General features: G+C 32.3%; 1 protein-coding gene across 1 annotated transcript; it reads right to left on the reverse strand.

Annotated features, from left to right (window-relative positions):
• Positions 1-719: 719 nt before the first annotated feature.
• Positions 720-2,465, reverse strand: LOC149843008 (uncharacterized). Its single transcript, XM_090000809.1, has 3 exons — positions 1,836-2,465; positions 1,630-1,760; positions 720-1,494 (listed from the first exon to the last, which is right to left on the reverse strand). The coding sequence occupies exons 1-3, from the start codon at positions 2,463-2,465 to the stop codon at positions 720-722; spliced, it is 1,536 nt and encodes a 511-aa protein (XP_089856935.1).
• Positions 2,466-17,042: the final 14,577 nt, after the last annotated feature.

The raw sequence follows: 17,042 nt of genomic DNA on the forward strand, positions 1-17,042 counted from the left end.
AAATCTTGAATAAACCGTCTATAATATCCTGCCAACCCGAGAAAACTCCTGATCTCGCTAACATTCTTTGGTGGAGCCCAATTAGTTACAGCCACCACCTTTGCTGGATCCACCGAAACACCATCCTTGGAGATAACGTGTCCAAGGAACATAACTTGGTCGAGCCAGAACTCGCACTTTGAAAATTTGGCATACAACTGGTGTTCTCGTAGAGTCTCCAGTACAGTCCTTAAATGCTCTCGATGTTCATTCACACTTTCTGAGTATATCAATATGTCGTCAATGAAAACAATGACAAAAGTGTCCAAGTATGGCCTAAAGACTCTATTCATCAAGTCCATGAAGGCAGCAGGGGCATTCGTGAGTCCAAAAGGCATCACGACGAATTCATAGTGGCCGTACCTAGTGCGGAAAGCTGATTTTGGAATATCTTCATCTTTAATTCTCAACTGATGATAGCCAGATCTCAAGTCGATCTTTGAGAAGACTTTAGCATTCCTTAATTGATCAAATAGATCCTCAATGCGAGGTAATGGATATTTGTTTTTCACTGTCGCTTGATTGAGCATCCTGTAATCAATACAGAGTCTCATGGATCCATCCTTCTTTTTCACGAACAACACGGGCGCTCCCCATGGTGATATGCTTGGTCTTACGAACCCTCGATCCATCAGTTCTTGAAGTTGTTTCTTTAATTCTTCCAATTCTGCTGGCGCCATTCAGTAAGGTGCTCTGGAGATTGGCTTGGTACCTGGTACCAAGTCAATTCCGAATTCCACTTCTCGAGGTGGAGGTATCCCCGGTAGTTCATCCGGAAACACATCGGAAAAGTCTCTGACGATATCCAGATCGTGAATCTGGACTTTAACTTCACCTCCAATTATGTTTACTAGGAAAGCAGTATCTCCCCTCTGGACATACTTATTTGCTCTTAAGGCCGATATCATCCGCTGCTTGATGATTGGTCTCGAAAGGCGAAACCCAACTTCTGGTTCGTTCGGTTGGGATATGATCACCCTACCTTCTCTACACAAGATTCTAGCATAGTGTTCATACAACCAATCCATACCTAATATGACATCATATTCCGTCATATCGAGTAGGATTAGGTTTGCAAGTAGTGTTTGTTCTCCTAACACGACTGGTATGTTTGGCATGTAATTTACACATGGTTCATTGAACCCGATGGGATTATAAACTACCAATTCATGCTTCAGTGATTCAGTGGGTGCCCTAAGTTGTTTAGCAAAATTAACAGATATGAAAGAATGTGTTGCTCCACAATCAAAGAGTACTAAAGCGGCTTGTCCAGATATGAGAACTGTACCTTGGACCAAATCGCCCTTCTGAAGTTCTTCTGCCGAGGTCGCATAAACTCTCTCGACCATCTTCTTCTGATTTGCTTGCTGAGATGGCGGTGCCTGCAGCTGTGATTGTGGTTGTTGACCTCCACTTGCCCTTTTTGCATCATCTGCCTGTTTCTTGCGGCACTCCCTGATATAGTGCCCCAGTTTTCCACAATAAAGGCAGCCGCCCGTCTCTCGAGGGCATTATTGTCCCGGATGGAAACGATTGCATTTCTGGCATCGCTGGCCTTGGGTCTGAACCATTTTATTTTCTCCGGAATGCCTTGGTTTCTTAGCATAGGGGTGGAACTTTTTCCCACTGAACCTCTTCTTGAATTCTGGCTTTTGCACTCCAGGGCGATTCTTCTGGAACTTCTGTCCTTCCTTCCAATCATCCTCAAGTAATGTAGCAACCTGGGTTGGTGACATTCACCGATATAAGTTAGGAATTTTTTTTTTCCCATCAATTATCTATTAGTTGTGTTTTACCTGAATAGCCTCATCGAGGGTTTTTGGCCCTCGTGTATACAGGCGATTTCTGAGTCCTGCTTTCAGTCCTCGGGCAAATTTCATTGCCCGGTCTTCGTCCGTCGTGTATACATTGGGATAATAACGCTCTAGGCTGTGAAACTTCGTGATGTATTCTGCCAATGTCCTTTCTCCTTGTTGCAGGTCGAGAAATTCCTGCATCTTCTTGGTTCTCTCGTGTTTCGGAAAGTAGGTGTTGTTAAACACTTCCACGAACTGCGGCCATGTCACGGGTCCATTCTGAAACTTCACTGCATGGGTGGTTTCCCACCACTTCTCTGCATGTTCCTTCAGGCGATATGTGCCAAAATCTACCTGTCGTTCGGCCGGAACTTCCAACACTCGAAAAATCCTCTCTATTTCCCACACCCAGGACTCCGCTGCTTCAGGATCGGTCTTTCCTAGAAACGCAGGTGGATCCATATCCATGAATTTCTTGTACGACATGGTCCCGATTGCATTCGATTTGTCATGGGCCACTTGTTGTAAGTTAGTGCCCATTTGTTGCATTGTTGTGGCCTGTTGGCCCACCACTCCAGCCAAGTTTTGCAGTGTCTCGAGAATATCGTTGCACCTGTTAGCCCATGCCATCTAATTGGCATAGACATAAAAAAATTTAGTGTTATAGTTATTCCATAACGTAGTGGTTTTCAGATACTCGATTAATGTTAAATATGGCCAAACCAAGCATAATTTTAGTGGATATATTTAAATTATATACTTACAGAGTGATGGCAGACCGTCGAGGCTGTCATGACTACTACTTTTCTGTCTGGCTTTGATACCATAATTGTAACACCCCATTTAATTTTTAATGAAAATTCTATTTTTTTTTTTTTTTTAAACCTTTAACTAGATAAATGAGGAGCTACTAAGAACTTCAATCTTATTCCATCATAACAAAGTTTATTACATCAAGTTCAAATATCCAGAAACATTAAACAGAAAAGTAGTTGAAATTGAAAATTTGAAGCTGGATTTTTAAGTGGGTTTCGACTCCATCCAAGATCCAAATCCCTATATACTATTTGAATCTGAGTATTGAATCCGCTTGATCCATTTGGATCGACTCTTCATCCTTTTATCGTATTCATTTCCAATAATTATAACCTTTCTTAAATTTGATAATTGTCGGAATTTTTGCGGGTTTTACAGATTCAATCGTGCAAATATGTGTTCTAAGGCTGTCGAAAAAAATTCATAGTGATTCAATCATGCAGATATGTGTTCTAAGTAACACAATAAAATTTTATAGTGATTCAATCATGCATATATGTGTTCTAATGCTGTGAAAAAAATTTATAGTGATTCAATCATCCATATATGTGTTTTGAGGTTGTGCAAAAAATTTCACAGTGTTTTAGTCGTGCAAATATGTGTTCAAAGGTTGTCCAAAAAATTTCATAGTGATTCAATCATGCAAATATGTGTTTTAAGGAAGTCATATGTTTTTTATAGTGATTTGAACAAGCATATATGTGTTCTAAGTTACTCAAGAAAAATTATAGTGATTCAATCATGCATATACATGTTCTAATGGTGTCAAAAAATTTTGGTAGTGATTCAATCAGGAATATATGTGTTCTAAGTTTGTGAAAATAATTCATAGTGATTCAATCATTCATATACGGGTTCTAAGGTTGTCAAAATAATTTTATTGTGATTCAATCATGTGTAGATGTGTTATAAGGCTCTCAAAAAAAATTTCATTGTGATTCAATCACGCATATATGTGTTCTAAAGCTATTAAAAAAACCTCATACTGACTTAATCATGCATATACGTGTTCAAACGTTGTCAACATAATTTCATATTTATTCAAAAATGCATATATGTGTTCCAAAAATGTCAAAAAAATTCATGGTGATTCAATTTTACATATATGTGTTCTAAGGTTGTTTAAACATTTTCATAGTGATTCAATCAATTATATATGTGTTCTAAGGGTGTCAATTTTTTTAACAGTGATTCAATCTTGCATATATGTGTTCTAAGGCTATCATAAAAATTTGATAGTGATTCAATGTTGCATATATGTGTTTTTAGGCTGTCCAAAAAATTTTAGTCCTTCAATCTTGCATATATGTATTCTAAGGCTGTCAAAAAAAATTCATAGTGATTCTACCATGCATTTATGTGTTCTAAGGCTGTCAAAAAAAATTTATAGTAATTCAATCAAGAAGATAAATGTTCTAAGTTACTCAAAAAAAATCTATAGTGATTGAATCATCCATATATGTGTTCTAATGCGGTGAAAAAAAAAATTTAGTGATTCAATCATCCATATATGTGTTCTAAGGTTGTCCAAAAAATTTCATAGTGATTGAGTCATGCAAATATGTGTTCTAAGGCTGTACAAAAAAATTCATGGAAATTCGATCATGCATATATGTGTTTTAACGCTGTAAAAAAAATTTATACTGATTTAATCATGCATATATATGTTCTAATGCTGTCAAAAAAATTTGATAGTGATTCAATCATGCATATAAGTTTTTTAAGGTTGTAAAAAATAATCATAATGATTTAATCATGCATAGATGTGTTCTAAGGTGTTCAAAAAAATTTCATTGTGATTCAATCATGAATATATGAGTTTTAAGGCTGTCAAACAAATTTTATAGTGTTTAAATCATGCATATATGTGTACTAACGCTGTCAAAAAAATTTCAATCTTGCATATATCTGTTTTAAGACTGTCAAACAAATTTCATAGTGATTCAAGCATGCATATATGTGTTCAAAGGCTGTACAAAAAATTTCATAGTGATTCGGCCATTCAGATAAGTGCTCTAAGTTACTCAAAAAAAATTTATAGTGATTCATCATGCATATATGTGTTTTAAGGCTGTCAAAAGAATTTTATAGTGATTCAATCATGTAGATATGTGTTCTAAGTTACTCAAAAAAAATTATAGTGATTCAATCATTCATATATGTTCGAATGCTGACAAAAATTTTTGGTAGTGATTCAATGATGCATATATGTGTTCCAAGGTTGTGAAAAAAAATTCAGTGATTCAATCATGCATATATGTATTCTAAGGCTGTCAAACAAATTTTTATAATGATTTAATCAAGCATATTATGTGTTCTAAGGCTGTCAAAAAAAATCATAGTGATTCAATCATGCATATGTGTTCTAATGCTATCAAAAAAAATTTATAGTGACTCAATGCACATATGTGTTCTAATGCTGTCAAAAAAAAATTTAGTGATTCAATCATTCATATATGTGTTGTAAGGCTGTCAAAAAAACTTTATTGTGATTCAAACATGCATTTTCTAAGGGTGTCAAAAAAAATTCATTGTGTATCAATCATGCACATATGTGTCCTAAGGCTGTCAAAAAAATTTCATAGTCATTCAATCATGCATATATGTATTTTAAGGTTGTCAAAAAAAATCATAGAGATTCAATCACGCATATATGTGTTCTAAGGCTGTCAAAGAGATTTCATAGTGATTCAATCATACTTATATGTGTCATAAGGCTGTCAAAAAAAATCATAGTGATTCACATGGGCATATATGTGTTCTAAGATATTAAAAAAAAATTCATAGTGACTCAATCTTGCATACATGTGTTCTAACATTGTCAAAAAAAATTCATAGTGACTCAATCATAAATATATGTGTTCTAAGAATGTAAAAAAAAATTCAGGGTGATTCAATCTAGTATATATGTGTTCTAAAGTTGTTAAAAAAAAATTATATTGTTTCAATCATGCATAAATGTGTTCTAAGGCTGTCAAAAAAAATTTTAGTAATTCAATCATGCATATATGTGTTCTAAAATTGTAAAAAAACAAAATCATAGTGATTCAATCTTACATATATGTGTTCTAAGTTACTCAAAAAAAAATTGTAGTGATTCAATCATGCATATGTGTGTACTAATGCTGTGAAAAATAAATTGCAGTGAATCCATGATCCATATATATGTTCTAAGGTAGTCCAAAAAATTTCATAGTGGTTCAATCATGTATATATGTCGTTTTAAGGCTATCAAAATTTTTTTATAGTGATTCAATCATGCAGATATGTGTTCTAAGTTACTAAAAAAAAATTTATGGTGATTCAATCATGCATATATATGTTCTAGTGGTGCCAAAAAAATTTAGTAGTGATTTAATCATACATATATGTGTTATAAGGTTGTCAAAAAAAATTCATAGTGATTCAATCATGCATATATGTGTTCTACGGGTATCAAAAAAAAATATTATAATTTAATCTTGTATAGATGTGTTCTAAGGCTGTCAAAAAATTTTATTGTGATTCAATCATGCATATATGTGTTCTAAGGTTATGAAATAATTTTCATAATGATTCGTTCAAACATATATGTGTTTTAAGGTTGTTAAACAAATTTCATAGTGATTCAATCATGCATATATGTGTACTAAGGCTGTCAAAAAATATTCTATCTTGCATATATATGTTCTAACGATGTCAAACAAATTTCATAGTGATTCCATCATGCATCTATGTACTCTATAGTTGTTAAAAAAAATTCATAGTGATTCAGTCATGCAGATAAATGTTCTAAGTTAGTCAAAAAAAATTATAGTGATTCAATCATGCATGTATATGTTTTAGGGTTGTCAAAAAAATTCATAGTGATTCAATCATGCATATATGTGTTCTATGGATGTCAAAATTTTTTTATTGTGATTCAATCATGTATAGATGTGTTCTAAGGCTGTCTAAAAATTTCGTTGTGATTCAAAGATGCATATATGTGTTCTGAGGCTATCAAAACAATTTCATAGTGATTCAATCATGCATACATGTGTTTTAAGGATGTCAAACAAATTTCATAGTGATTCAATCATGCATATATGTGTACTAAGGCTGTAAAAAAAAATTTAATCTTGCAGGTATATGTTCTAAGGTTGTCAAACAAATTTTATAGTGATTCAATCATGCATATATGTGTTCTAAGGCTGTCAAAATTTTTTACAGTGATTCAGTCATGCGGATAAGTGTTCTAAGTGAATAAATTTTTTCATAGTGATTCAATCATGCGTGTATGTGTTTTAAGGCAGTAAAAAAAATGATTGTGATTCAATCATGCAGATATGTGTTCTAAGTTACTTAAAAAAAAATTATACGGACTCAATTGTGCATATATATGTTCTAAGCTAGTGAAAAAAAAATCATAGTGATTCAATCATGCATATATGTGTTCTAAAGCTGTCAAAAAACTTTTATTGTGATTCAATCATGCACAGATGTCTTCTAACGATATCAAAAAAAATTATGGTGATTCAATCATGCATATATGTGTTTTATGGCTGTCAAAAAAACTTCAATCTTGCATATATGTGTTCTATGGTTGTCCAAAAAATTTCAATCCTGCATATATGTGTTCGAAGGCTGTTAAACAAATTTCAATCTCAAACAAATGTCAATATAGTGATTCAATCAAGGATATATGTATTCTAATGCAGTCAAAAAAACATTATAGTGATTCAATCATGCATATATGAGTTTTAAGGTTGTCAAAAAAATTTCATAGTGATTCAATCATATATATATATATATGTGTGTGTGTGTGTGTGTGTGTTCTAAGGCTATCAAAATTTTTTTATAGTGATTCAATGTTTCATAGATGTCTTCTAAGGCTTCCAAAAAAAAATCATAGTGATTCAATCATGCATATATGTGTTCTAAGGCTTCCAAAAAAAAATCATAGAGTTTCAATCATGCATATATGTGTTCTAAGGTTGTCAAAAAAAATCATAGTGATTCAATCATGCACATATGTTTTCTAAAGCTGTCCAAAAAATTGTATAGTGATTCAATCATGCATATATGTGTTCTAATGCTGTAAAAAAAAATCATAGTATTCAATCATGCATATATGTGTTCTAAGGCTGTCAAAAAAATTCATAGTGAGTCAATCATGCATATTTGTGTTCTAAGGCTGTAAAAAAAAAATCATAGTGACTCAATCATGCATATAATTGTTCCAAAGATGTAAAAAAAATTTCATAGTGATTCAATCATGCATATATGTGTGCTAAGGTTGTCATACAAAATCGTAGTGATTCAATAATGCATATATGTGTTCTACGGCTGTAAAAAAAAAAATCATAGTGATTCACTCATGCATATATGTGTTCTAAGGCTGTAAAAAAAAAATCATTGTGACTCTGTCATGCGTATATGTGTTCTAACATTGTCAAACAAATTTCGTAGTGATTCAATCTTGCATATATGTGTTCTAAGGTTTTTAAAACAATTTCATAGTGATTCAATCTTGCAGATATGTGTTCACAGGTTGTCAAAAATGTTTCATTGTGATTCAATCTTGCATATATGTGTTCTAAGGTTGTCAATGTGTTCTAAGGCTGTCATAAAAGGTTAATAGTGATTTTTTCATGCATATATGTGTTCTAACACTGCTAAAAATTTTTTATAGGGTTTCAATCATGTAGATATGTGTTCTAAGTTACCCAAAAAAAAATTATAGGGATTCAATCAGGCATACAGTGTTCTAGGGGGGTCAAAATAAAATTATAGTGATTCAATCATGCATATATGTGTTCTAAGGTTGTCCAAAAATTTTATTAGTGATTCAATCATGCATATATGTGTACTAAGGCAGACCAAAAAATTTCATAGTGATTCAATCATGCATATATGTGTTCTAAGGTTGTCAAAAAAAATTCAATCATGCATATATGTGTTTTACAGCAGTCAAAAATATTTCAAAATGATTCAATCGCGCATATATGTGTTTTAAGGGTGTCAAAAAAATGTTATAGTGGTTCAATCATGCAGATATGTGTTCTAAGTTACTCAAAAAAAATTTAAAGTGATTCAATCATGTATATATATGTTCTAATGCTGTCAAAAAAAATTGTTAGTGATTCAATCATTCATATATGTATTCTAAGGTTGTAAAAAAAGTTTATTGTGATTCAATCATGCATATATGTGTTCTAAGGCTGTCAAAAAAAATTTATTATGATTCAATCATTTATAGATGTGTTTTAAGGTTATCAAAAAAATGTCATTGTGATTCAATCATGCATATATGTGTTTTATGGTTTTAAAAAAAAAAATCATAGTGATTCAATCACGCATATATGTGTTTTAAGGCTATCAAAAAAAATTCATTGTGCTTCAATCCGGTATATATGTGTTCTAAGGCTGTCAAAAAAAATTTAATCTTGCATATATGTGTACTAAGGTTGTCAGACAAATTTCATAGTGATTCAATCATACATATATGTGTTCCAAGGCTGTAAGAAAATTTTTATTGTGATTCAATCATGTATAGATGTGTTCTAAGGTTGTCAAAAAAATGTGATTGTGATGCAATCATGCATATATGTGTTTTAAAGTTTTCAAAAAAAGATCAAAGTGACTCAATCACGTATATATGTGTTTTAAGGCTGTCAAAAAAATTTCATTGTGATTCAATCTTGCATATATGTGTTCTAAGGCTGTAAAAAAAAATTCAATCTTGCATATGTGATCTAAGGCAGTCAGACAAATTTCATAGTGATTCAATCATGAATATATGTGTTCTAAGGCTATCAAAAAAGATTTGCAAGGATTCAGTCATGCACATAAGTGTTCTAAGTTATTCGATCATGCATATATGTCTTCAAAGGCTGTCAAAAAAATTTCATAGTGATTCACTCAAGCATAAATGTGTTCTAAGGCTGTCAAAAAAAATCATGGTGATTGAATCTTGCATATATGTGTTCTAAGGTTGTTAAAAAAAATTCATAGTGATTCAATCATGCTTATCTGTGTTCTAAGGCTTTCTAAAAAATTTCATAGTGATTCAATCCTGCAGATATGTGTTCTAAATTACCCAAAAAAAAATTATAGTGATTCAATCATGCATATAAGTGTTCAAATTTGGTGAAAAAAAAGTTATAGTGATACACTCATCCGTATATGTGTTCTAAGGTGGTCCAAAAAATTTTATAGTGATTAAGTCATGCACATACATGTTCTAATGTTGTCCAAAAAAACTCATAGTAATTCATTCATGCATATATGTGTTTTAAGCGTGTCAAAATTTTTTTACATTAATTCAATCATGCAGATATGTGTTCTAAGTTACTCAAAAAAATTTATAGTGATTCAATCATGCATATATATGTTCTAATGCTGTCAAAAAAATTTGGTAGTGAATCAATCATGCATATATGTTTTCTAAGGTTATAAAAAAAAATCATAGTGATTCAATAAGGGATATATATGTTCTAAGGTTGTCAAAAAAAATTTATTGTTATTCAATCATGTAAAGATGTGTTCTAATGCTGTCAAAAAAATTTCATTCTGATTCAATCATGCATATATGTGTTCTAAGTCTATCAAACAAATTTCATAGTGATTCAATCATGCATATATGTGTAGTAAGGCTATCATAAAATTTCAGTCTTGCATATATGTGTTCTAGGGCTATCAAACAAATTTCATAGAGTTTCAATCACGCAAATATATGTTTTTAGGCTGTCAAAAAAAAATCATAGTGATTCAGTCATGCAGATAAGTGGTCGAAGTTACTCAAAAAAAAATTATAGTGATTAAATCATGCATATATGTGTTTTAAGGCTGTCACAAAAAATTTATTGCAATTCAATCATGCAAATATGTGCTCTAAGTTACCCAAAAAAAATTTATAGGGATACAATGTTGCATATATGTGTTCTAATTCTGTCAAAAAAATTTGGTAGTGATTAAATCATGCATATATGTGTCGTAAGGTTGTGAATAAAATTTCATTGTTATTCAATCATGCATTTATGTGTTGTAAGTATATCAAAAAAAATTCAATCTTGCATATATGTGTTCTAAGGCAGACAAACAAATTTCATAATGATTCAATCCAGCATATAAGTGTTCTAAGAATGTCAAAAAAAATTTCTAGTGATTGAATCGTGCATATATATGTTCTAATGTTGTAAAAAAAAATTTGTAGCAATTGAATCAAGCATATATATGTTCTAATGATGTAAAAAAAATTATAATAATTCAATCATGCATACATGTGTTGTAAGGCTATCAAAAAAACTTCTCAATCGTGCATATATATTTTCTAAGTCTGTAAAAAAAAATCATTATGAATCAATCATGCATATATATGTTCTAAGAATGTCAAAAACATGTCATTGTGATTCAATCATGCATATATGTGTTCTAAGGTTGTCAAAAAAAAATCGTTGTGACTCAATCATGCATATATGTGTCCTAAGGCCGTCAAAAAAAAATCATTGTGATTCAATCAAGCATTTATCTTTCCTAGGCCTGTCAAAAAAAATTCAAAGTGATTCAATCATGCATATATGTGTCCTAAGGTTGTAAAAAAAAATTCATAGTGATTCAATCATGCACATATGTTCTAAGGTTGTCAAAAAATTTTCATAGTGATTCAATCATGCATATATGTGTTCTAACGCTGTCAAAAAAAACTTACGACGATTCAATCATGCAAATATGTGTTCTAAGGTTGTCAAAAAAAAATCATAGTCATTCACTCATGCATATATTCATTCTAAGGCTATCAAAAAAGTTTATAGAGACTCAGTCATGTATATATGTGTTGTAACATTGGAAAAAAAAATTATAGTGATTCAATCGAGCATATATGTGTTCAAATAATGTAAAAAAAAAAATCATGGTGATTCAATCTTGCATATACGTGTTCTAGGGTTGTTAAAAAAATTCATGGTCATTCAATCATGCATATATGTGTTTTAAGGTTGTCAAAAAAATTTTATAGTGATTCAATCATATATATATGCATTCTAAGGCTGTAAAAAAAAATTCATAGTGATTCAATCATGCATATATGTGTTCTAAGCCTGTCAAAAAAATTTCATAGTGATTCAATCAAGCATATATGTGTTCTAAGGCTTTCAAAAAAATTTCATAGCGATTCAATCATGCAGATATGTGTTCTAAGTTAGTTAAACAAAATTTATAGTGATTCAATCGTGCATATTTGCGTAATAATGCCGTGAAAAAAATTTGTAGTGATTCATTTATCCATATATGTGCTCTAAGATTGTCCAAAAAATTTCATAGTGATTCAGTCTTGCAAATATGTGTTCTAAAGTTGTCCAAAAAATTTCATAGTGATTCAATCATGTATATATGTGTTTTAAGGCTGTCAAAATTTTTTTATAGTGATTTAATCATGCAGATATGTGTTTTAAGTTACTCAAAAAAAATTATAGTGATTCAATCATGCATGTATATGTTCTAAGGCTATCAAAAAAATTTATTGTGATTTGATCATGCATATATGTGTCTTAAAGCTGTAAAAAAAAAATCATTTTGATTCAATCATGCAGATATGTCTCCTATGGCTGTAAAAAAAAAATCATAGTGATTCAATCATACATATATGTATCCTAAGGTTGTCAACAAAATTTCATAGTGATTCAATCATGCTTATATGTGTTCTAAGGTTGTCAAAAAAGTTCTTAGTTATTCGATCATGCATATATGTCTTCAAAGGCTGTCAAAAAAATTTCATAGTGATTCACTCAAGCATAAATGTGTTCTAAGGCTGTCAAAAAAAATTCATAGTTATTCACTCAATCATGCATATATGTGTTCTAACATTGTTAAAAAAATTCATAGTGATTCAATCAAGCATATATGTGTTCTAAGAATGTCAAAAAAAAATCATGGTGGTTGAATCTTGCATATATGTGTTCTAAGGTTGTTAAAAAATTTTCATAGTGATATAGTCATGTATATATGTGTTCTAACTCTGTCAAAAAAAATATTTAGTGATACAATCATGCATATATGTGTTCTACAACTGTCAAAAAAAATTCATAGTGATTTAATCTTGCATTTATATGTTCTAAGGCTGTCAAAAAAATTTCATAGTGATTCAATCATGCATATACGTGTTCTAAGATTGTCAAAAAAAAACCATAGTGATTCAATCACAGAGATATGTGCTCTAAGTTACTCAAAAAAAAATTATGGTAATTCAATCATGCATATATGTGTTTTAAAGTTGCGAAAAAAAAATTAGTGATTTAATCGACCATATATGTGTTCTGTAATATCCGAAAATTTCTAAGTTCTTTTCTATAGCATTGTGAAATGTCTTGAATTTTGTGCCAATATAAAACCCTAATTTCTTTAAAAAAAATAATGTTTGAGTATATTCGTAAGGATTAAGGGGTTTAATTATATTGAATTGTAGTAAATATAAACCCTACATGGTTTGGATATCTGAGAAAATTCTAAGTGATGTCTAACTGAAAACGTCTTACTTAAAAAGAAAATGTTGATTTTTCTTTTAAGTAAAATTATTTAAATAAAGTAAATTAACAAAAGTAGATTTTAAAAATATACATATTAATATGCTTAATAAGATGGAATTAACTTATATTCAATTCCTTTACATTTTCACATGAGTTGTGGTTATATAAAACAAAAACGGTTTTTAATTGGAATTTTATGATTTATCTATAATAGTTTAATATAATAGTTTTCTTTTGTATACATTAAAATCCATTTTTTATTAGTTTAGTAGGAGCCCATAGGTGGGCCATCCCATCCTATGTGGCATCTTACTTCAAATTCAAATTGAAAATAAAGGTATAGTGATTTTCAAGGTTATTTAAAGTTTGAAAAGTCAAAGTGGAGATCAAGGGCTCCAAATGAATTTCATTAATGAGATCAAGGGCTGGAATTAATTCCAGTACATAACCTAATTCAAGAAGGGTTATAAAACCCTCCCATAGCCCTTGTCCTCCTCATTTGTGCTAGAAAAAAAAAAGGAGAGCTTCTCTCTCCCCCAAAAACCCTCTTCTCTTTCTCCTCTCTTTCCCTTCCCTATTCTCTTCTTTTAGGGTTTCTTTTGGTTCTTGAGTGCAAGATCCAGACCTCAAGGGGTGTGGTGAGGAGATCTAAGGTCCTCATCTTGCTGGAAGAAAGGGCTGATTGGTGGATCTATCAAAAAAGGCTGTTCATCCATCAAGAAATACATTTTTTCAACAAAAGGTAGGGTTTCTATGCTTTTCTTGCAAGAACGGAGTTCTTGGCATGGATTTTGATGCTTTTTCATGAGTTTAGATCATAATCAAACCCTCCTAACCGTGGGTTTGACTCAGATCTAATGATCCATGGCAAAAACACATTTTCCCCTAAAGAAAACCATTTTTGAAATCGGGTTTATTATAAAAAATGGTTTCTTAGAAATAGATTCGTAAAATATACTTGTATTTGATTTATTCCATGATTTTTATGCAAATATTAGTTTGGATTGATAGATTATGAAGTGTTTCATCTACTGTGAATATTTTAGAATTTTCTGAATTTTATTTCATGCGTATTCCCTATTTCTTTTAATTTTTCTTGGGATTCGGGTGACTTGGTTTGATTCACCCAAATGCAAATCTCGGAATTCCAGGTTTTCCACTTGACCTCCGTTCAGTAAAATGGTCGTTTCTCCCTCGTACAGAAGAGTTTTGATGAACGGATTATTGCGTTGGAAAGCTAACTCCATTGTGCATCTACTGTAGAAATTTGGGATCTGTTTATGAATCGAGCACGTCTCTGTGACAGTCGAAACAAAAATTGATAGGTCTGTAGTAAAACATGCATAACTCCCTCATACGGAAGAGTTTTTACAAACGGTTTGCGGCTACGGATAGCTGACAACAATTACTATATACTGTAAAAATTTCAGCTCTGTTCATGGAGCCAAAAATTTTCTGTGAGCTCTGTACCAGTTGGACAGAGTTATGAAATTGGAAAAATTAGGGCAAATTCATAAATCAAGGCTCAAAGGGTGCATAGTATATATGTTTTTATTTAATTTCTTTATAGAATTAGTATGCATTATGGGAATGATTATGCAGGTCTGATTTTATGCAATCTTATATGATTATGGCATGAATTATAAATGGAAGGTTATACATGAAAGATTTAGGATCAAAAGGTCCAATGAATACAAGTTTATGTTTTAAATTCTAAAAATGTGTTGACTACATGTATGTCCATGATATCGTGATAATATGATTGTTTCATTGATATGGATGTTCATATATATTCTACTTGTTGCATTGGCCATGTGCATGCATATGCATTATGATGTGTAAAAATGAATAAGATTTTTATGCTACGCATGTGCTCAAATGTCTGTTACAAGTTTAATTATATGTCCTTGTCTAATGCTTTATAACAATGCATTCATGACCATAAAGTGGTTTAAGTTTGATGTTGCATCAAAAGTATGACTGAAATCAAGTAATCATGTGACATTAAACTCAAGATACTTGCTTGGAGAGTAGCAGGTGATACAAAACTTCGTGGGACAAGTTCTGTTACGGGCACGTAAGGTTGCTCCTCCCCTCCCACGATTTTAGGGAGAAAACCTCTGCATTAGACTGCAGCGTAGAGGTTATTGTACTCATGAGGAAAAACTGATGCATCGGGTTGAAAGGTGTTGGGAATCTCTCTCGTATTAACGTCCCTCACCCCGTCTTAGTGAATGGACCTGGCCAGGCTAAAGCCACCCCTGTATGTAAAACACGTCATGTGTCATGGTCTTGATCTGAGAATGTCTGCCTGTGTCGTATCAGCAGGGCTAAGAAGTGATAACTTAAATGGTGTGTGCATTAATTTGGTTTCACATGCATCATCTAATTAAGAAAATATAACTAAAGATAAGAAAATATGCATGCATTGAAAGAGCTTCTGCATATGGTAAGTCATGCATTTTAATGGTTCATGCATTTTGTATCTTGAATGTATGAATTTATGTCTTTCTGTTAAATATGAAAATTCTAAACATGCATGATTTGTTGTATGATTGTTTAAGTTAAATTAAATGTTAAACCATGAAATTTCTATTGAAATCCTTGTCTTGTTATTCTGTCTTACAAGTTTAGCATAATTACTCTACTTAGACATGTTGTCTGACCCTATATGGTTTAAAAATTTTCAGGTAATAAGTAGGTACTTACGTGCGAAGGCGGAAGGTTGCGACGGGGACTGAGCCTACCTTTCCTCTGCTTCATGAATTCTGAACTCTGATTTTAATTTAATTCAATTCAAGGACAAATGTGATTAATTTTGGATATTGTGAAACTTGAATTTTATTTCATGCATAGTTAATTAATTGTTAAAGTTTAAATTCCATAAGTATATGTTTGCAAGCATTCATCTGAAGTAGCACGCCAAGTTTTATGCCCAATGTGTTTTTCCGCTGTTAACTGCTAAAAGATTTAAATGTATTTCAAAAAAAAAATCCACCAATTTCGGGTTATAAAAATTGGGGTGTTACAAACATGGTATCAGAGCATAAGGAAAGTATGGCTCAAAGCTCGTCCAACCGACCACCATCGCTGTAAGTATGCTTCCATTTTATTTGTTTTGATGACTTATGAAAATTGTATTTCTGTAATTATTTCTGTTGATATATGCGGCAAGAATCAGAACGTAGATCTACTAGGGTCACATGAATGAGAATTTTGTATTTATACCCAACTTATAAGTAATCTGAATCAATGTGTGTGTCTTTAGATGGCCGGAAGACAGCCCTAGGTTGGACTGCTCAGAGGGACTTTATTTTTGAAGCCCTCGCGAATCTGATGGCGTATTGTCAGAACCATGCCGGCAACGGAGGTAATGGCAATGGTGCAGGCCATCAGCATGAGGGTCATATTGCGGCACCAGCTGTCGCAACCAATGGGGCGTCGTACAAGCGCTTCATGGAATTGAGCCCTCCTGCTTTCACTGGTAAGGAAGATCCGGATGCAGCGGAGGAATGGGTTTGCGCCATAAGCGAGATTTTCGAGATTCTCGAGGTTCCTGCTAAGAGGCAGGTTTCTTTTGCCACTTATCGGCTCCAAGGAGATGCCAAGAGCTGGTGGGAGACGACACGCGAAGTACGCTATACGCCTGATGAACGACGCGCCCTCACATGGGAGGAGTTTACAGCGGTATTCATGGACACCTACTTTCCCCAGTACGCGTGCGATCGTAAGAAACAAGAGTTTTTAGATCTTCAACAGAGGTCCATGAAGGTGGCAGAGTACACTACACGTTTCCGACATTTAGAGAAGTATTGCCCGCATACTTATACCACTGACGAGGCGCGAGCTAAGAAGTATGTGCAGGGTTTACGTGATGGCCTGAGGACGAGAGTGCTGACCAACCGTC

The sequence above is a fragment of the Nuphar pumila genome, chromosome 3 (genome assembly GCF_984573655.1).
Source record: "Nuphar pumila chromosome 3, dmNupPumi1.hap1.1, whole genome shotgun sequence".
Lineage (NCBI taxonomy): Eukaryota > Viridiplantae > Streptophyta > Magnoliopsida > Nymphaeales > Nymphaeaceae > Nuphar > Nuphar pumila.